This window comes from Acanthopagrus latus, chromosome 10 (assembly GCF_904848185.1).
Source record: "Acanthopagrus latus isolate v.2019 chromosome 10, fAcaLat1.1, whole genome shotgun sequence".
Taxonomy (NCBI): Eukaryota; Metazoa; Chordata; class Actinopteri; order Spariformes; family Sparidae; genus Acanthopagrus; species Acanthopagrus latus.
Window position 1 is genome coordinate 11069986 of NC_051048.1, and position 22221 is coordinate 11092206.

General features: G+C 42.4%; 1 protein-coding gene across 25 annotated transcripts in view; it reads right to left on the bottom strand.

Moving 5' to 3' along the window:
* The window catches only part of ank2b (ankyrin 2b, neuronal), a 186512-nt gene that overhangs the window by 45271 nt on the left and 119020 nt on the right, over nucleotides 1-22221 (bottom strand). For 15 of the 25 annotated variants that reach the window (XM_037112339.1, XM_037112338.1, XM_037112334.1 and 12 more), the window contains exons 3-22: nucleotides 19262-19360; nucleotides 18346-18444; nucleotides 18090-18188; nucleotides 16654-16839; nucleotides 13613-13636; nucleotides 11748-11756; nucleotides 11012-11110; nucleotides 9085-9183; nucleotides 8439-8537; nucleotides 7581-7778; nucleotides 7337-7435; nucleotides 6097-6195; nucleotides 5827-5925; nucleotides 5535-5732; nucleotides 3008-3106; nucleotides 2449-2547; nucleotides 1226-1423; nucleotides 838-936; nucleotides 563-661; nucleotides 91-189 (exon numbers count right to left, since the gene is read on the bottom strand). In XM_037112339.1, the coding sequence (XP_036968234.1) occupies nucleotides 91-189; nucleotides 563-661; nucleotides 838-936; nucleotides 1226-1423; nucleotides 2449-2547; nucleotides 3008-3106; nucleotides 5535-5732; nucleotides 5827-5925; nucleotides 6097-6195; nucleotides 7337-7435; nucleotides 7581-7778; nucleotides 8439-8537; nucleotides 9085-9183; nucleotides 11012-11110; nucleotides 11748-11756; nucleotides 13613-13636; nucleotides 16654-16839; nucleotides 18090-18188; nucleotides 18346-18444; nucleotides 19262-19360 (2199 nt within the window). The remainder of the gene's footprint in view (nucleotides 1-90; nucleotides 190-562; nucleotides 662-837; nucleotides 937-1225; nucleotides 1424-2448; nucleotides 2548-3007; nucleotides 3107-5534; nucleotides 5733-5826; nucleotides 5926-6096; nucleotides 6196-7336; nucleotides 7436-7580; nucleotides 7779-8438; nucleotides 8538-9084; nucleotides 9184-11011; nucleotides 11111-11747; nucleotides 11757-13612; nucleotides 13637-16653; nucleotides 16840-18089; nucleotides 18189-18345; nucleotides 18445-19261; nucleotides 19361-22221) is intronic. The other 10 variants (XM_037112358.1, XM_037112355.1, XM_037112356.1 and 7 more) reach the window with 2 other exon arrangements.

Consider the following 22221-nt stretch of genomic DNA (forward strand, 5'->3'; position numbering starts at 1 on the left):
GCACAGTGAAATCAGACGTATATCGGAAATTATATATATTTATGCATATATACATATATGTGTGTGTGGGGCAGGGGTTTCTGTACACACCACAGTGATAGCATTGGGCTTGGCACCATTCTGCAGCAGAACATTGATGATGTGTGTGTTTCCTTGCTGGGCTGCCTGGTGAAGGGGAGTGTATCCATTCTGGGAGGGAAAGAACATGGCACATTAAAGTCAAAATGTTAAATCGACCATTAAATTAATTAATCACGTATACTACTGTATATATATACAAACTTATACTTATCAAAGCTGAATAATTTGTACATTGTAATGATGAGAACAGAGTCATTATAACATTAATTATATGTATTTTTTGTAACATTAAAAAGATCTTAATCATACAATGATGTACTGTTAATATTAAACATTAGAATCAACATGTGAGACATAATATTAATACTTGATGATATTAAGATAACTATTGAGAAATGCATGTAAAAATAGAAACTGAAGACGTCAGATGAGAACGTTTATCTGAGCTCTGCAAGCATTTACTTTCACTCAGTTTCGGTACCTTGGTCTTGGCATTGACGCTGGCTCCATTCTGAAGTAGGAAGTTGACCATCTTGGCGTTCCCATAGTGACATGCTACGATGAGCGGGGTGTATCCCAACTGCAATACAAAGACAAATCTGTTATAATCCTCAGATCGTGAATAAGACTAAAGGACAAGTTACACTGATGTGGCATAATTGTAAAAGAAAATCCGTCAATACGTTTGTGAGATGTGAGATGGCTTTCAATAACACTTTGTTACAACTGGCATGAAAAAACAGGGACTGCTCATACTTTGGTCTGTTGGTCGAGGTTGGCTCCGTTCTTTGCAAGGATCTCAGAAACAGCCACTTTGTCCTCCTGTGCTGCCAGATGGAGGGCAGACAGACCACTCTGCACGAGGAACACATACATACACACAGTTACTACATGCACAGCAGCCATATTCACACCACATTCTGTCCTTTGTCACTGTTCTATAGGCTAACGCAGCTAATCCGTGTAACAATGTGTAACACTGTAGCTGTAATTGCAGTAAACGATAGGTGAAAACCACACTAGCTGAAATGATTTAAGTGTCTTACATTATGTCATATACGCCCAACACCCTTGGCATGGTAATGTGATGCTGTAGTTTTGAGCATTTATTAATGTGTCACACAAATCCAGCGCAGGTTTGTACCTTAGTTTGCACATTGATCTGGGCTCCCTTGCTTATCAGCAGCGCAGCCATGTCCGCGTGGCCCTCCTGGGAGGCCAGATGGAGCGGAGTGACGCCCTGCTTGGTCAGAATGTTGGTCTCGGCTCCGTACTGCAGCAGCACCGTGGCGATTTCCATCTGGTTCTTCTTGGCGGCGATGTGGAGGGGAGTGTAGCCGTTCTGATGCACGGAGACAGCGAGGGAGAGAAAACGGCGTCACTGCTGGATCTTACCTTTTTTTTGTTTAGAAACTAAAATGAACTTAGTAGTTCATCCAGTAGGGTTGTTACGTAATCTTATTAGCACCAAATGCATTTAACGCCATATAAGTCCATTGTTTTGGCATGGTAGTAGTTTCAACACACACATATTACTGAAATAAAGTGAAGTTGACTAGTATTACAGAATAAGGCCTGCTATTTTCACCGCCAGCGACTCCCGTGTGTAGAGTTAAATCAACAGTGGATTTACCCTATTAAAAAGTAAAGCTTGCCTATCAAAGCATGATGCGTCTTCCTCTATTGTTCTCTGAAAAACTCAAATACTGTCAGTGAGTCACACTGTCGCGCTGGTCCTCTATTACCACGAACACACATCTTAGCTGACACAATCCAGGTGACGCGTACACTCTCCTGCTGCCCCAAGTGCTCAGTGGTACACAAAATGTCCTTTTTAAAGTCGAAATTACAATATACGGTATATATCTGTTGAGTAGGTCGACGAAAAAAACAAACAATGCTGCCTCATTTTATTTGTTAAATTGCTTTCCTCTGTCATATTATGTAGACCTATGTCCTGTTGCATACAAACAGAATATGCAAGGTAACGTTATGTTTGAATAATATGCCTATACTATTAAAAACGAAAAACATTTGAGCCAAAAAATGCAACTGAGTGTGAAAACGATCTGTTGAACTGTTAGTGCTCAAGGAGGAATCAAATCTACTGCCAAGTCGTACCGAGCCTGAATATCACATCGTGAGGTGAGAAACCCGCTGACACATCAGTCAACGTCTTCGGTGTAATTTCCTAGGTGAATTTCATCCTCTCTGCTTGATTGAGCTGCGTGTTCCTGACGTCTAACTTAAATTTGAAAGAAAACATATCTTTACTTCTGGCTTAACTTTCCTTGTACCATCTTATTGTCACTCAGCTCTCAGTATACTCCAGCACAGTGTCTGGAACTCTTCGCCGCGCACTCTCACCTTGGCCATGGCGTGGGGGGACGCTCCCTTATCCAAAAGCAGGAGCGCCACCTTCTGGTTATCGTAATGTGCTGCGACATGGAGCGGGGTGAGGCCATTCTGTAAGGGGACGGATGGTGAGCGCACATGGATTAAACAGCGGTTAGTGCAGCACCAAGCCATTAACACTACACACACAGACACAGTTAACGGTAAAGGGTTATAGGGGGAAGGCTGCAGGTTATATTAGACGGCAACAGGTGAAATGATCGCTGAGCGGCTCCTTATTATGATGCGAAGACGAACATATTCGAAGAAAGAAAAGGAACGTTGGTGTCAAAATGCTTCTGTTATCCGTTTTATGTTTTCTGGAATGAAACAAAGTTAATCCAAATGAAGTAACAACGGCTGATTTCATTGAAACTAGGCTTACCGGTCCTCCTTCAGTCAACTTAACCTCAATATAGAACAAACAGCAAACCGCTTTTAATTTAAAATCCTGCAGGAAAAGGGTTCACTAAAGCATTTACAGTAAAAACAGGAACAACTACAAGATACAGATTTTATGTTGGATAAATACCTTCCCAGCCGAATCAGGTGGAGCGCGGCGCTGCAGCAGAAGTTTGGCTACATCTAGGCTCCCGTACTTGGAGGCCACATGCAGGGGAGTGAAACCTTTCTGTGGAAAGAAGCAACCAGAGAGGAGATTGAGAGGCACACTTGAAGATGGTGAATGCAGGATATCTCTGCACAGCTGCTCAGGGCCTCCAGCTCTGGAGTGCAGAGCCAGACGTTCTGGAGGAATGCACACCCGGAGTTACATCGGATTCTGCTCTGATCTGGAGCTGTTGTGAGCTGATGTGAGGACAGCTCTGCTTTTCTGCTAATGAACACACCATTAAACAACCACCATTGCTGATGAAAATCCCCTTGTGACTTGTGTTCCTTTTCACTCTCTCTGGGAAGTTGAAGCGGCAGGCGATCAAATGAGCCGCTAGTTGCCTTAAGTAAAGTTATGGATTTCTCGGCATGAAACATTGTTGGACACATTTGTGACAATGTAACTGCGCAACTCAACAAACTACATCACAAAGGTCTAGCTATTCTTTTACAGAAATCTTACTTATGATCAACTTTTCTGTCAGTGGTTCCTCTGATCTCTCCTTATATCCAGAAATATTTGTATAATTTCAGTAAATAAATAGATGCAGATCAGTTTATTGTAAACATGTTTTAAGTCCAACACTTGAGGAGGTCAACACAGTAAAAATATTGTCTCTTTCACAGACACATTCTGTTACTGACATTTACTTCTGACATCATCATTGTATACATACATCATAGGTATGCGCTACAATGGTTTCTGATGAGCTATCTTCACCACCATGTTATTACTGACATAAAACAATAAAGACTTGGAGACTGCTGGCATGCTGATGCAATTCTATGTAACCCTAAATAAATTTTTTTTTTAAATAAAACAGTCTTTTAACTTCCACATTACAACCAGCAGAGGGGGCACTTTATCTACTTTGAAATACAGAACCAGGCTGGAGCTTACAGGAACCACATGATCAGTGTGTTCATGACCGAGCCCTGCCCACGGAGGGAGCGATCCTTTGTTTGCCAAACCCAGAATTATATCTGATGTAATAGGTGATCGAAGGAAAAAGAATGGAAAGGATGGAGAGGAGAGGGATGGAGGAGAAGAGAGAGGGTTTCCTGAAACCGAGGCCTGGAAAAAAAACATGTTGTTCAATGCAAAAAAAAAAAAAATTTAATTAAAGGATAAGGACCATTATAAACGTGCTTGGATGGCTGGAGAGTCTTACACTTGCGTGACAAGAACTTTCCCTGATCTGGTTTCCATAGCGACGGCCACACCCTTCCTCCTGAGAGACAGCCCAGAGAGAAAGGGGCGGGAGGAGGCACACTGAACGCACTGCATCAGAGGACGCTGTGCATCAACCAGGTGAAGGACTCATCCGTCCCACAATGGATGTACAGTAATGATCTGGACTGTGCAGCCTCCTCTGGTAAACACGGTGACGATGACAAATCACTTGACCGCATTCAGGCTACATGCACGATTCAGAGGGAGGCGGCTCTACAATGTCATCAATCATTCACCACAAGTGGGTCAAACAGAGACCTGCACATGCAGTAACACTCAGGCTTCAGGAGAGGCCACCATGGGACTGCTGTTTGCTGTGTACGCGCACTCCATTTTTTCATCAGTGCGTGACTTTAAGTTGCTGCTGCTGTTGCACATTTGTTACATTCATTTAATCCGGTTGTGCATTTCGTGTTTCCACAGATTTGGTTGATTTGTGGCAGAAACGGTTTGTTTTGATAAAAACACAGAGAGAGGCACTTACAAATTCAACTTAAAGAGTCAAAAATGATTCCAAAATGTAGTCATCAGATGGCTCATAGTTTGCCTATGCTTGGTAAGATGAGGTCACGGTTCTCCAAACACACAATTCGATTTTGTTTCCATTACTGACGGTATTGCTGTTGTTGAGCTCACGTCTGGATTTGACAATAACCGCGTGACTTAATCCTGGCGTCCTCTTTACAGGTTTGGGTTGGACTAGTTCAGTAAAATTCACCAAAAATAAAGATTCCAGAATTCAACACACACACACACACACACACACACACACACACACACACACACACACACACAAAAAAAACCTTCAGTGATTGAACAATAAACAATGGGAAAGGATCTCTAAAACACCTCAGACACTGCCAGAGTTATCTTCCTAGCAGGCAGTTGTCTTTTGTTGTGATACGATACGTGTCTGGAACTGTATCTGCAGGCTAACGGAAAGCTAGTGTTCAAGTGTTTTTTTTTCTCTCTTTCTTTCTTCTTTCTCATATGAATTGAAAGCTCATTTCAGCCAGTTTTCTAATTAAAATCGAGACATGGTGGAACGTGTACAGCAGGCTATCATGCTTGGTGCATTCAGGAGAGTTGGTCATAAACAGCCACCCCTTATCCTCATTTAATAAGACAATTAATGCTCCCTGAATGCTTCTATGAGAGGGATGTTGTAAAAGCGCTCGAATGAAAAAAGACAGAGCACGGTTCCTCGACCCACCTTGGTGGCCAGCGAGTGTGACGCTCCAGCCTCTAGCAGGACAGAGGCGGTCTCCACCTGCCCCTCCCTGGCCGAGATGTGGAGGGGGGTGTAGCCGTTGGTGGTGGCAGCATCTGGATGGGCCATGTGTTGCAGCAGCAGCTGCACAATCTCTGTTTTTCCCAGACGGGACGCAATGTGGAGGGGAGTCTGGTCCTCCTGAAGATGACACAGTAGAAGAGGAATGGCACCTTGGTGACGCAAAAACTACCGCCCTCTCTTGGCATGCCACTTTAGGTAACAGCCATCTTACCCGTGCCCTGGCATCCACTATTGCTCCATTCCTCAGCAGACATCTGACCACCTCCACCTGGCCTGCCCTGGCTGCCATATGTAACGCCGTTTCTCCACGCTGTAGGCACAACACACAGCAGCGTGCGGATCAGATCAGTCAACAAACACACGTTCAACTAAAATATTCATTAATCTAACCTCTGATGTCTCACATAAACCTACTAAATTACAAGAGAATACATTACTATCCTTTCCGTCACTTCCCCTGTCTCTGATTCGCATTACGTACAATGTTGCTGACGTCAGGCGAGGCCCCGTTCTGCAGCAGCAGCAGGACTATGTTCAGGTGACCCATGAAGGCTGCAACGTGGATCGGAGTCAAACCAGACTGGACAGAGGAAGGAAAGTAAAAGAGGCATGTCAATCATCAATATTTTTTTTTTAACTCAAGGAGAGCTAAGCGAAGGTGTTAACATGCAAATATGTGAATGATTTAATCTGGCAATTGCTAGCAATGTCTGTGGAGGCGAAAGATACTTCTCCAGACAAACTGGTTTGAAACAAAAATACAGGAACTGCCAGACTTTTGCGTTTAGATTGTGTCATTTTTTCTTCTTTCTCCCATTATCATATATCATTCTGCATTAAAAAAAAAAGGGAAGAAAAACAAGAAACGCATTAAATGTACAATGTTTCTTCCTGAAGGAGATGTCGATCCTTTCCTTTTGTTTTGCAGATCAGGAAGCTTGAAAAGTAGCCCAGGCCTGATCGCCTTGTTGCTACTGTCCCAACAAGGGCCTTCTGCACAAAACCCTGGGCAGAATGGCATGCTGGTATATCCAAGCCTTGAAATGACCAGGCAACCCAGACTTTTCAGTACTGGTAAGCCAGGCTTCAAAGTCACAGCAGGTTTTGTGAATTGCATCTGATTCCCTCGGGCTGCAGTAAAAGAGTGTCCCCAGGGTCTTGACTGGCTTTTCTGACGGTGTTGGAATGATGGTCTCAGAAATTGTGAAGTGGAACTCCACAGGTTTCCCCTTTTCTTCAATACAAGGTACCTTCTATGGCGTGAAGCTCATCCTTGCCCATGAGATGAGCTTCTCCAGTCCTTTTCAAAGAGGAGCTTTGACAGCCGCTGGGAAAAGGTGCTGTAAAAAATATCTTGCCTTCCATGCTGAGCAGTGAGGTGGTTCTAAGCCGGTCAGTTCCTTTGGAGTTCTTCTCCCTGAGGGATCCAAATGGCCTCAGGATTTTTCAGCAGTTGCTAAAGGAGTCTCAGACAGCGTTTGTGCACATTGTACGGTACCCACTAGGCCCGGGGGCAGAGGCTGATTGAGCCAGTTACACAAAAATAATCTTGAACCGCCTACATCCACTACCATCCGGACCTCCTCTCTTGTATGACTGTTTGGTTAAGACACACATGTGATAGCAGCCAGGCCCTGACCCGTCGTGTACCCCCCCCCCCAACTAGGTTCAAAGAAAAACATTTTTTGTTCATTTAGGTTGCACTCAGGTGTGTTACTCACCTCTGTAATGGCCTGGATAGAGGCTCCATATTTGACCAGCAGCTCCATTACTTTCACTCGGTTCTTCTTACAGGCTATGTGCAGCGGAGTGAAGCCATTCTGTCGGTTAAACATGGAAGCACACGGTGAAGGGTGAACCCAAACAATAAGTAACATTCATCTTAGCCGACTGAGTCTGCATCTTAGAACTCATTGAATTTCTGGAAGAGGATTAAAAAAGTTTCACAGCATCTCTGAGTCATACCAGCGCCCTGGCGTTGGGGTTGGCCCTCTTGTCCAGCAGCAGCTTGGTGACTCGGTAGTGACCGCAGTGCGCGGCCACGTGTAACGCCGTCAGGTAGTCCAGCGTGACGTCGTCGACGGGAGCCTTGTGCTGCAGAAGGTGTTTGACACAGTCGACGTGGTCGCCTTGTGCCGCCATGTGAAGAGGAGACAGCCCATTCTGGGACGCGGAAGAGAGGTAATGATGGAGATACACAGTGGAAGATTTTTATCTGATCTTATCTTTTCTTCGATCATCGTCATAATAAAAAAGATAAAAGAAAAGTGAATGATGGACTAATATCTATTTTTGTTTGTAAAATGAAGCAGAGAGTGCTTGAAATGTATATATCCACAACATTGATAATATACATTAAAATAGTGGACATTCAACATTTTAGCCTAGTTTGGCGCATTGACTGGAAATAGGGGACCACACTAGCGATATATCAAAGAACCATTACTTTTGGTATTACAGATTTTTCACATTTTTCACATTGATTGAAATGTTTACGCGCTGTATTGCATCGTAATCTGATGTAAGTACACTGTTCAACACACACACACATATAGTGTATGTGCAAAAAGTAAGACCGTTCCTTTAAAAAGTTTCAAAAGTTATCGGCTGCACCACAAACAGCCTAAAGAACTACATTATGATTCAGTCTGTATACAATCTGTATTGGACTACTAAATGTACAGAACCCTATAACGTATGAAAATAATAACTCTGAGGATGTTGTTTTATATGTACACTACTTGTGACACAGCTTGAAAAGGTGACTTGTGTAACACGCGTCCATCCCTTTGACTGTAAAAGGTGAAAGGTGAAGTGACACACCTTGGTCCTGGCCAATAAGGGCGCTCCTCTCTCCAGCAGCAGCTCCACAGATGTGTCGTGCCCACTGCGAGCTGCACAGTGAAGGGGGGTCAGTCCATCCTGTAGGACAGCAAAAAGTGGTTTCACTCACTTTACATGCTGAAGTCCTTAACAAATAACTCATTAGCTGCTGTAATGTAAATGTAGCCATGTTTCTGTCCAAACGCAGGTGCGGCCAGCGACTAACGCGGGCTGGATGTCGTTCGTGTTGGTTGGAATCGAAATACAGCTAATAACGCGGCTGCCCTGTGAGCCGCCACACACCAACAGAACACCACAAAGGGTCAGGTCGTCCATCCAGTCGGATACTGAATTTAATCCGCTGACCCGCTGAGGTCCGGCTCAAATGACAACAACAGCATTAAGCTCACATTCACATCTGTTGTCACTAATGGAGATGATGATAACGAGCTGGTCATTTTTATGCTCCTGTGGATTTAATAGCAGAAACATTTGACCCCTGTGGAGAAAAAGGGGGAGGGAAGGGGAAGATGCGTATCGTGGGCGCCGTTTTGATATTAACTCCCATTTAATCGGGATGATCAGTCTGTAGTTCACGACTAAAATGATATTACAGCGCCATAGTTCTGTTTTTCACGATACTCACCCGTGTTTTAGCATCAATCTGAGAGCCCCGGTCCAGCAGCAGGCCGACCATGTTAGTGTTGCCACGCTTAGACGCCACATGTAGAGGAGTTATCCCATTCTACAGCGGGGAGAGAAAATCCAGTTTAATGACGTAGCAAGGCACATTAAAACATGTCAGTGTTTTGATTAATGACATTTTAATTATCAATTTAAAGGTTAATGACATCGAGATTGAAATCACACTCAGCTGTATACCGTTGCACATTTTCTTAATCAATTAATTGAAAAATATGAAATACAGTAAAAAAAAACAAAAAAAACATTAATCCTCAAAAGCAATACAAACGTAATTCTTTAAATAGTGATGGCTCCCTCAAACATTTTAACCACACATGATTTAAAACAACACAGCCAATCCCACGAGGCCCAGGAAGAAACGCTTCTGAACTCCACCTATCATGCAAAGCGCACATTGTTTTCTTCTTTTCTTTTTCCCGCAAGAGGTGAGAAAGGAGCTATTTTCGATCCAAACTCACACGGATAAAAATAGAGCAGCCAAATTTGTTCTCAGGATTATACTGACTGAACTGAAAGGACAAAATACATATCTGACGGGCCAAGAATGAGAGTTAGCAATGTGTACTGCTGAGGTAGCTGGGGGTGCGGGGGGGACAAGAGATGTCTGGCCTTTTCAAAACCTCGGTTAAAAGACGAGGCCCACTTGAAGAGGGCTGTCTGAAGGCTTAAGAGAAAGGTATGACAGAGATGATACAGGGACTGAGATCTAGATTCATGTAATACTTATTGTGTAATACCTTCATTATGGCAGCTTCGAGAGAACAACACATTTAAAAAAAGAAGAAGAAAAAAAAAATCCCCCTCAATATGACGGCGACTAATTTGTGAAATATGGCATCGGCTCAGCTTTGGCAGCGTGAGAGAGAACGAAGCTGGACACCAGGCTGGGCCTGAACACATCCTCCGAGACGGCTTGAAGTACATTTGAAAACGCTCTGCTTTAGTTGCCGTTCCTTCGATGTCTCTCTGCTGACTACCCAGTCTGCTCTGATTGATCAGCTCACATAAGCTGAAATTACAGTGGCTATTGGACTGTCGACAACATAGTTCAGTAGACATCTCTGCAACTACGCACATAAATAGAGCGGCGCACGAATGAGTCTTCAAGCCCGGAAACAAGTTACCGTTTTTGGACAACCGGTTTTCTCACCTCAAAGCTGATGGGTTTTGTAATAACGTCTGTAGGTAACACAAGCCAAACAGATTCTCACATTTTGTTCTTTGACTTAAGATAAACCAGTAAATACCCCACGTTTGAATTATTGAGCATTTGTCAAAAAAGGTGGCTGGTGTCTAAACAAGTTACAAGCTATTCTAACGCCTTACATTAGCTTTTCACTGCTAGAGATTTAATTGACATCATAAAAGCGATGTTGATCTGTGAAGATTAACTTGATGCATAAAACCTGTAAGTAACACGAACTTGTGTTTGACAGATTTTCTGCAATAATCCAAAATCAGACTCAAAAACCCCATACATGTAGGCTTTTTGTGGAGGAAGCCAGGGTTATAACTTCAAGGGTTAGCTACAAAAATGCACCATCGCTACAGCACTTTGACATCAACACTTGTTGATAAAATTTTAAACCAGCCATATCTTACATATAGCCACTTTAAGAAAAGTACATAGAAAAATAACTAGATACAAAAAAGTGAGAAAAACATACAACACAAATTGAATTTGCTAAAGTCAAAGTGCAGAGCTCTCCTGGACACTGGAATTTTTTGAAAGTTTCCGATTAGAAAATAAAGGTAATGGCTCATAGTCCTGATATTCAGTCCCCAACAATAGTGTATGAGTGTGCAAGTGTTTCAGTAGAATTACTGATTTGATCCAAATAACCGTGCGTATCAGGGAGGGATCCTACCCTTGCCGTGAAGTCGACTGCCGCCCCTCGGTTCAGCAGGAGCGTGGCCACATTAACGTTGCCATAGTGGGCAGCGATATGCAGGGGGGTGAATCCACTCTAGAAGACAGACAGGAAAAGAGAGGGACACACAGGAAGGGGGCAGAGAGGTCAGACGTATTTACTTCACGTCCCCGAACTCACTTATCTTGATCTTTCCCAGCATGCAGCAGTCGCATCAAGCATCGAAGGTGAACGAAAATTGAACCAAAGCAAAGAGAAAGTGAACAGAAAACAAAGTCACGGGAAAAGGAAACTGAAAATCGAAATTTGAAAGTATTCAAGTCAGAATACGTAGCACCCATACACACGACCCCAATACACACTTCCATGCAAATTATCAACCAACGAAACAAATGAAAAAGGCAGAGCTTTTTCCTCTGCCCTTTAAAGAAAAACAAAACAAAACAATTTGAAATGAAAAAGAAAAGCAGAACACACGGATGTACAGTACACACAGATTGTCGTCAAGATTGACATGAAGATGGACAAACAATATTAGGTACCCAAACGACACCAAATTATAGTAAAATCATAACTTGGCACGTGACAAGAAGGGTAGATTTCTGATCAACACCAAAGTGCACTATGTCAACTGTACATCGTAGAGGTATCAAAGAGTTAGCAATGAGAGATATATGAGAAAAGTTAGAGATTGCAAGAGCAGGTTTGAGGAGTTGTGAAATTCTTGCCTTACCTTGCCATTCTGTAAGTGTGGTCCGATTTAATGTGGAAAAGTTTGTTTACAAAGTGTGAAGAATACAGTGACTAACGTGATGGTTTAAAAACTTTACACAGTCAAAAAAGCTTAGAATGGTGCAAATGAAGGTAAGCGTGGATGCAACATGCTATTCAGCGCCAGGTCTTTGGCCAAGCAGGTCATTATTTGTATGGCTTCCCATGCCATTACTGATTTGCATTGTTTGCAGTAGGAAAAGAGTAAAAAATTAGACGTCAGTAATTTTTCTTGTGTAGCCAAGCATGCATTTGAAAATACTTGTTCAGGTAGCTGGTGAGTATGGAAGACCGGGGCTGCCAATATTAGAGTAAATTCATCAATTTCAGTATTTCACCACTGTAAATATCATCTTTTCCTAAAACTGTCTATGCTAAAGAAAGTTGAGAATATTTTTATTTTTATTTTTTTTTTGAAACTGTGAGAAAACTGGGCTGAGAGGCAAACCCTACAAAAACCACGGCCCCTAAGCGCTTTAGCTTGAAAGTGACGCACTGCGAGTTGGACAGTGCTTGGTTTCAACTTCAAGCTGGTCTCAAACTTTTCGTATCACGGCATCTCGATTCGTTCCTTCGGCACCGCCTCAGTTGAGAATTTGCCCTGAGTTTCACGCGAGGCTGCTACGTCGATCCCACCTTTATGCCGAGAATTTTTGACGGGAAGTCTGAGTTGATTACGCAATCATAGCGAACAGACTTTGACGACAAAGGCCAAGAGTTTGGGTAAAAGCCTGGGTTGGGTGCCTAAGTTTTCACTATGATTGACCATAGAGACGGGCATACAAAACATGCAGCGGCACCATCTGTAGATTGAACAACAGCACTAGATCTGACAAAAGTGCAAATGAGGCGTTGAGACAAAAAATTGTGTTTACTTTTTCACATTTAAATCTGTGTGAAAATTCTATTGGAAAAAAAAAAAATACTGCTGTATAACGTTAGCATAAAATGGACTATTATTTCTAATTTCTAATCTAAATTTGAACAAGTTTTAAATTTGTAAATATATATTTTTTTAAATTTAACCTCATCAGCGTACAGATGAAAAGTTACATCTCAATTTGAATGAATCAAATTGTTCTTTATTTTTTATTTTGGCAGCACCAGCCTTCCATACATAAGAAGTTATGCACTGTATGCAGTATATTGCTATTATTTAACCAGTACTGTCTTAAACTAAGTAGTTCATAGTGCATCTCTAGAAATCATGCATAACAACACATACGGACAATTACAAGACAGACTAGTGGACAGTATACATTCACAGCTCTTTCTTAAAATTCATCAGCACAGTATTCATCCAATCAAAACCTTGCAGGAGGGAAATGTAATCATTTGAAATGAATCACTAAACCGCACATCTCAATGAGGATGTTGTTTAGTTTGTTTTGTTTTTTTTCTAAGGCTCGCACATGACAAAAACAAAGGGGGATTTCTGAGCCAGTGATAAAATGAATATAAAGTTTAAAAAGAAAAAAAAGAAAAAAAAAGAATGAAATGCATACAGACAGAATGAATAAACAAAATCTTAAGCCAGAAACTAAACGGAAGCAGACTGTGCGCAGTCCCTGAGCGCAGGACGCACGGCAGTAGCTTGGCCATTCGTGTTAGCCGTGCATGTTGGCCTCTCGATATAACAAAGTAAAGAGAAAGGGTGGGGGAAAATGAACCAAAGGATTTCTTTGGGATCTCTTTTACACCATGCAGTGCTGTGGAAGTGGGGGGGAAAAAAATAAATAAATGGTGGCAGGAAAGAAAAGATAAGTAACAAAGGGGGATGGGACTGTACAGTGAATCTGTGGAGAATTAAAGGAGCATTGTGTATACCTCAGTAGTCCTATTGACCATCATCTGAAGCAGGAGGAATGAGGGAGGGAAAGATCAGTTCAGTTAGGCTTGTTCAACACATCAGCGCACTGCAGGGCGGACGCGCACAGCAGCTCCGAGGCTGCTGTGCAGTCAGTTACAAGACCGGCAAGTGACGTGGCTGGAGCGGGTTAGTTCTCTTCGTTGTGTCAGTGCAAGATTCACACAGAGGAATGCAGAACAGAGCCTAAGATCTTCTTGAGAAGAAACCGCTGATGATTTGCATTATTGATCAATCTGTCTTTTGTCTCACGCAGTTTAATTGTTGGCTGTTAAACTTTAAAGCCGCACTAAATTAAATACTGATATCGTATTATCAGTGCAGAGCTATGCCAGGAGATTACGGGTGAGACTTAAAGTTTCCCGCAGATTCCCTTTAGCACAGGTAGATATCGCACTAATCTCATTATTCTTTTGGCCATGATAATTGAGAAAATGTTTTGACAAGCCCTAGTTGAAAGGTTGAAAAAAAAGTTTGGCTAACCTGGTTTTGTCTACAACTTCTCTGACTGTGTTGGACTTCTTTTTTTTTTTTTTTAACAATGTCGGCTCTCTGCGCTCCATGACAGCTACACTGTTGATAGCAATCTTTGTTCAGAGAACAGAGATGTAAGCAGACCATTTTAGGCAGCCGTCCCCGCTGCTTTCCCGAGGCATCTGATTAGAACTGTGCCCCGTGTGTGACAGCGATACGCGTTTGATGCGTCTGAGTGTGACTGCACGTGGTGCCGTTTATAGCCGTTCTCCTCCGAGCCTCTTCATATGACTCATACAGGGGAGCGCAGGACTGCATCACAACAGTTGAACGCATATATCTCGCGTTACACTAAGGCTGTATACCCTGAGCTACTGCAGCCGTGTTTTGTTACATAACGACATAATCGGTGCCTTTGTTGAAATATACTGCAGCTCCCGTAGAGGCAATATTCAACGTTCGGGAGCAGATTGATAAACAAAACTTGTAGTGCGGTAAATCACCATCACCCTAGCCACGTCACTTAAAGCCACTGTTTCGTTATCGGAGGCAACAGTCACAAGTCAAGATCAGCGTTCCAACATAAACAGGTAACAGTGAATTCCCGCCAATACCGAAATGACACGTTAAACCCTCCCATCCCTTGCGGACCGTCGAAAGACAATCTCAAAATTCAACCCTCCACCACCCCCACCCCCCCACTGGTTGCATGCAGCCTTAAGTATCACCACCATACAACCTGCAGACAGTGGCACACTCCATGCAGTGGACAGTGCTACACTTAGACACCGGTGCAGCGAGGCAGGAGGGGGTGATGGGGGTAGTAGTGTGAGGGAGGTAAGCATTGAAAGTAAGGGGAGGAGAAAAGAGGGAGAGACCCAGTTAGTGGCAGGACCAGGAGTGACGTGGCAGGCACAGAGACACTGAATGAGAGAGAGGGAGAGAGACACAGAGAGGTGGCACAGACAGACAGACAGACAGATGGAGACTCCAACACACAATACACAGGTACACAGTTACATGGGAAAGTATATCACGGCATATACGTGGTCTTCTGACACACAAAATCGTACATAAATGTTTTTTAAGGGACCCTATTCACACCCGCTGCGATCTGGATAACTATCTTATGATCTGCTGTACCTACATGTTTTGTAAAGAAACATTTCTTTAGCTTCTGAGATCGGGCAACTAAAATCACCTCGATCGAGGTTGAGGAAAGCTTGCTGTGGTATTGAGGTTCCATGAAACGGCCAGCGGAGCGACATTTCCATCGACCTAGTAGCGTGTTTCCTGTAAAAACATGCAGCTAGGGAGGGAATTGTATATTGGAATGCGGTTTATAGTAGCCAATAGTGCTACGCTATGTCATCCGCCATAGAGCTAGCGATCAGCCGACTGAGGACTGACAACTGACAGCGAACACAGCCGGGCCGGGATGGAACTGCGCAAGACGACTGCACGGCTAACTGAGCTAAGTAGCTAACAGCAGCCACATTTGGCAGCCGTTGGCGGTTACTTTAGCGAACACATTTTTGTTCAAACTATGAAGTCGTTTTTGTTTTTTTTTTCCGTAGAAAAAGTTGTGTTTGTGAACAGTAATCCATAACTTCTGGCCTCACCCTTCTGGAAACACTCGGGTTGTGTCCTTCTCTTTACTCATCCATGGCACCATTATCAACCATGTTTAAAAACGTTAAAAACGTTTTCCAGAAATTACAGACTCTAGAATAATATTAAAGACAACCTACAAAATGACTTTTTTTGCCCCTGCTGAGATATATTACAAGACTTTAAATTAAAGTTGACCACTGAAGAGGTTTGTATATCATTATCATTTTACTGCTTCAAATAATTTAGTTGAATATATTTCAAAGTTGAGAGTTAGAATTATCATAACCATAAGTAGAACTGCGTGCCTACACATTACATATGGTTTTAGAAATTGCCAAGACCTTGGGTAGGTAGAAATGTCACTGCTACAGGCTTAGGAATCATGACTCTGGGTGGAAACCTCATTGCTAATGGTACTGACGTCGTAATGTCATTACTACAGCTCAGCCCAAGCACAAGAATTCTACACAACTGGACCGTAACATCTTCTCCCAAGCTATTGTTTTTTATCAGCTTTACTCGCCCATGTTGCATAATGAGCAAGAAAAATGAGATCTTGAGATTATGACTACAGGATATAATGACAGAGTGCGTGATCAGACTGATGATTATCAGAATAACTTATCCAGAGGGAGATCACATTTTAATAGCAGATGTAAACAAGGTCTGTCCATCCAAAGAGTCTACAAAGCACCCGTGGGTGATCCCCAGTGTCAGTATTCTAAAGTCGTTGATGTTTTTTGCCGTCTGCATTCTGTACCTCAAACATCACCAGATCCTACGACAACCTCATATAATCCAAACACTTCATAACAGACGCAGAATAGACATATTGGCACAAACACGTAGCAGCACACTGGCTCGACTTCCACACATGCCAACGCATCAGATCCAGACGGCGCTATGGGCGTACCTTCGACTGGACATCAGCGTTGTGGTCGTTCTGGAGGAGCAGGGCGGCTGACTTGGTGTCGTCCTTGCGGGCAGCAATGTGCAAGGCCGGAAGGCGGACCTTGCCTTTAGTATCATTCTCCAGTAAGATAGAGACCACCTGGTTGTGGCCCTGTTGGAGGGCAATGGCCAGAGGGGTGAAGCCATCCTGAATGAGGGAAGACAGGGAAGAGAAGAGAAGGTAAGAGAATTACTTCCATCTGGTTCTCAAGAAATCCTCCATCTGGGAATGTTGCGCAAGTCTTATTATAATATTTAACACCTACAATATACTCAAATTCATATATACGTATATACATTTAAAATAATTTTTCAGTACAATGTACATTTCTAAAGCACTAATTCCATACAGAAGCTGCTATTTCACCACTCTGCTTTTTTGAGCTTTCATTTTTAACACCAACCAGTTTTACACTTAACACTGTTAAGCCATCATCAATTTATTATAATGCTTCCTGCAAACGTTTCAAGTTAAAAGCCTACCAAGACGGGGAGGGACTTTGCTGCTTGTATAAGGCTTATTTAAAGGTTCATACTTTTATTTTGGATGTCTACTAGAAAATGTAGAAAACAAATGCTTTTGTATATTATGTATATTCTTTCATACTGTCCATTTCTGCAGCACTTCTATTCATGCTCTTTCTGCTCTGATTGGTCAGCTTTGCGGGCACCACCCACCAAGATTCTGCATTAGCTCTGTTGATGTTTTTGCAACCATGGCTGCGCTGGAGGGCGAGGATTAGGGCAGCGATTGTCTGGTTGAATCATCACACTGGGCACAGTTTCAGGCTGTGCGCATTTAACTGTGGATTTTCTATTGATAGTTTCACAGTATTTATATAGCACCTGCTTTATAAAAAAAAAAAACAAAACAACAATCTACAATATTGGACCTTTAACTTTGATCAACAATATAATAACCATATAATTTTGTACAGACATTTATTGTTCCCAGGTGAAGAGTAGTGATCACTTTCCATTTAGCACCATCATCAAGTTTTTCCAGGTTTTTTTTTTAGCCGCTCTAGCAGCTCTGGGGATGGCAACGTTGATCAGTCCACCGCTTTGTGTGTCGACAAACGCTGGATAGATTGCCATCAATCTTTGTACAGGCATCATGATTCCCAAAACAGTGTGCTCTTTGTTGGTCTCATAACTTTCTCTTGAGTGCCACTGTTGGCATTTTTCAAGCAGGAGTAAAATGTCTCAACAATTTCCTGGATGGATTGCCCTGACATTCGGTACAGAAATTCATGTCCCCCTAATGGTGAATTGTTCTCACTTTGGTGAGCCCCAGAATTCTGATACAGCACCATCAACAGGTCAAATCCTTAAAATGTCAAATACTTTATGTTTTGCTTATGCAGTGCTTATTAATCAGCTGAAGGGTCTTCTTACCTCTGTCGCAGTGCTCTGATTGCCTCCATTCTCGAGCAGGTATCGCACCACATCCAGGTGATTCTCCTGGGCGGCCATGTACAGGGGAGTGAATCCATTCTAACAGCACACAGGCAAATATAAGCAGGTTACCAATCAACTACAGGTCGTGCAAAAACACCAATTCAACCAAACACTTCTCAAAGTAAGTTCACCGCTCTCAAACATGATAGTTGTGATGAGTAATACAAGCGGAACAATTGTTAAAGAGGCTCACCTGAGACTGTGCGTTGATGTCGGCGCCTCGCTTGACCAGGAGCTTCACCACTTCAGCCTGACCCGCTAGGGAGGATATGTGAAGTGCTGTGTTTCCTTTCTGGATAATTTAAATACATAGAGGGAAAATGAGAACAAGCATTTGCTTACCATAATAATGATGACCAATACAAGGTGCCACACTACTAAGCATTTTTTTTTAACCTTAATGAAGGGCACTATATGTGAATTTAAACAGTTCAGCTGTACTGATGAGTCACAGTCTTAACTCTTTATTTTAGCAAAGGCTAATGGCTATTGCTAACACACAGCGGATGAGAGTAGAATTTCTACATAGTTCGATGCCAAGGGAGCTAGCTGTGTAGCTGGTTGCCAACGGGACGATAAGTTAACACAATTTATTCAAGTCAACATTCGTATTTTGTTGTTTACATTTCAGCCAAGCAGAGGTACACATAAAGTGGATTGTGCAGCACAGCTAATGAGCTATAATGGCTTACTGCATTCGGACTCTCTAGCTCTCAATTCCCCCATATGTCAGCACTGTCAGTACATTTCGGTCAGGTGCCAACATTTACAGATTTTTTTTGGCCTCCACAAAGTACATCCACTGAAATGGATAGATTTTTCTCTTTAGTATCGCTGTTTTATATGACCAGGCCTTTATTGGTTAAATACTATCACAGATTGTCCTATTTATTCTTATCAAAATGCTCTGAAAGAAAGGTATGTAATAAATAGGGAAAACTAAAATTTGTCTGCATGAACAGTTCAAAAAAGTCAGCCTAAAATGTCAGTTTGTAGTCGGACAATGTGTAGAATTCTGACCGTCTGGTTTTGATATGGTTTCCTTATTGTCATCTCCAAGACTTTTCAGGAACCAAAGTTCTCTCAGTGGGTAGCTCAGATTAACCCACCTTTGTTGCCGAATCCACCGCTGCACCTCTATCCAGCAGCTCCTGGACCAGATCCACATGTCCCTCCTTGGCTGCCAGGTGGAGCGCGTTAAGACCATTCTGGAAAAAGACGAGGGAGTACAGGTCAGCCCTAACGTCCGACAACCCAACATCGACAAAGAGCAAAGACGGATCCGAATGGAAACAGACGGGATTACCTCCTCCAGGTCCATAGCTAAACAAGCATGACTTTCTTTCTCTGTGAGCGGCTGTTCTTTACTCACACAAGTGGAGAGAGGGACTGAAATATCAAAGCTAGCTATTAAAGTTTGGTTAGATGCTGTGCCATGTTATGCTGTGGTGGAGGGGAGCCAGTTCTGGCTATGAAGATATAAATAGTTGGGTGAGTGTCTGTGTTTGTGTGTGTGTGTGTGTGTGTGTGTGTGTGTGTGTGTGTGTGTGTAGGTCAGGCAAACATCCTCTTATTTTTATCCTCTATTGATCCCTTACACTCGCATATCAATTTCTTTGGTATTGACTGGTGCTGGCTGAGACAATACATATAAGGGGGATTCATTCTAAAACACCACATGGAACAGGAATGCATTTTAAACAAGCGTAAACAAGCTTGTCGCTCTATTAAAGGTTTGTTGTATTTCTGCTGGCAATAATATTGACAGCTGACTTTCCCATGACTAGACATCCATGCTGGTGCAGAGAAGTGGTGTTTGAAGCTCCAAGGTTTAAATCACTCACAACCTCTATTAATATCTGCACTGGGCTCTCGAGTGTCATGTGTTGCTCGGATGGCGGGGCAGAGATGGGAGGGGCTTGCTTTGCCAAGATCTGACTCAATACCCGAAGTGAGAGAGTACTACACAAACCTAATCCTGTCAGGATGGAGAGTGATATCTAAACTCACTTTACACTTTAAATAAGGTCATTTTAATAGAGGATGTACATATCAACCGTATTTTAAAGCTGCATTGTTATTTTTTTTTCCACTTGGGAGCCAATGACAAGACTGAAAACCAAACATTTGACACTAATTAACATATTAGTTTATTATTAAACCCAATTGGTCAAACAGCAGCTTGGTTAGCTGCCTAGATGTTCTGCAATGATATTGCTCTAACATCAGTCTGGTAGGTAAAGGTCCACGTGGTCTAGTTACCAAAGCTTGCTAACAAACATTTCACACAATATTAAATACAATGACATTTGGACTGCTGTTAATGTTGTGAAACATACATAGTTTGGTTGGTTTAGGCACAACAGGTTTGGCTCATGCTTCAGGTTAAATAATATGTGACTTACAGTGTGTGACTTACATTACGTATTGTATGTAAGCTACCTTAATTTCAAATTTGTCTCAAGACTTGATCGCTCATGGGATTTGAACGCCAGGCAGTTCTTTGTATGACCCATCCAGCTACCCTGACCAGCCCCAACACAGACTTTTATTGCTCTTTATTCTATAGAACTCAAGAGGCACTTATTATTATAGAAATTATACTAGAGGAGTAAATACAGTGTTGGGCCACTGATCAGGCCAAATATGGCGCATTGGGAGTGAGAACAGGCTGGAAACCCTCATATCCTAGCCTTGCTTGCTACCTTCGGTACTTGAGCCATCAGCAAACAGAAGCTTATAGCATATAAACATGCTGAAACAAAAACTGCATTATTTGATACATTTGGTCACTTGGGGTCAAAAAAGCAAGCAAACAGTTGCTTATTTACACATTCAGCAGGCATGGAACAAAAATGGATTTTCGCTACAAGTCGTGTGTCTGTGCACCTGATAAATGAAAGCTAAGTATTCTTTTTAGCTCTGTGTTGGTTTCCACCCACTCCAGCGATGACTGTGTCTGTCTTAAGCTACCAATTGCGCCTCTTGCTTCCCTGGTGCTATCTCTGGTGTTTGGTTTCAGGTAGGTATGCATAATGGACTTTTTAGATTGTTCGGTTTTTGAGCAGGCTAATCAGGTTTAAGTGAGTGGATTTTGATGGCTGTAAAACCAAAATGATGAGCTAAAAGAGGCCCTGTGGGGTTGTAAACTATGAGTAACACCTATTACATTACACAGGATTGTTAATATCAATGATACTGATTGATGCAGCTATAACAGTAACATGACAGGCTTTTGCCTCTTTCGGAAAAGAATAGAGGTAAATTTAGGTTTACCTAGTTTGCCCCTCTCCCAAATGACCCAGTACTGATTTAATAACCCTAGCATGAGCACTGGGCTGCAGAATAAAAAGAGCTGCTGAGTCGATAAGTAATTTCCTCCAACACAGCCCAACTAACCGTCATCACACAGCCCCCTGAGGCCGATGGTCCCACTAGACTCTTAGGGTCCCTACAGAGGCTCCCTGTGGGATCCCAAAGGGAGCGAATGGTCGCCCCAGAATCATTTGACTATGTTCCGGTTTTCACTACCCTGAGGTCAGTAACAAAGCAGATATATATTCCAGCTATGTCCTGCTGTTTCTTGTTTTTTAATGGAGAGGCTTAAAGTGTGTCTATCTGTATGGGGAAGTCGTCTGTTACATTCAGTTTTTACTAAATTATTGATGGGTTTCTGAAACTTTCCACATGACAGTGTGTTAATAGGTCTTGGGAGGTACTACTTAGGGGTGGGCAACACCACAAAAATTGGATTCGATCCGATACCAAACAGCAGCGGACTGACCATCTGGCACACCGGGACAAATCCTGGTGGGTTGCCACATTGTTGGGCTGGACAAACCTATTCACCAGCCTTCTTCTAATCTTCTAAACAGGTTAAAAGTTTCACATGTGTCAACTTCTAATACAATAATTAAGTGACATATATATATATATATATATACATATATACCACTTTCCCTGGTTGTACTTTACTATTACGGTTGGGTCTGATATTCTTTAATTTTGCCTTAGGCTATGGGAATGTCTGAAAATGGTTTTATTAAAAGGTAAAAAACAACATCAACAA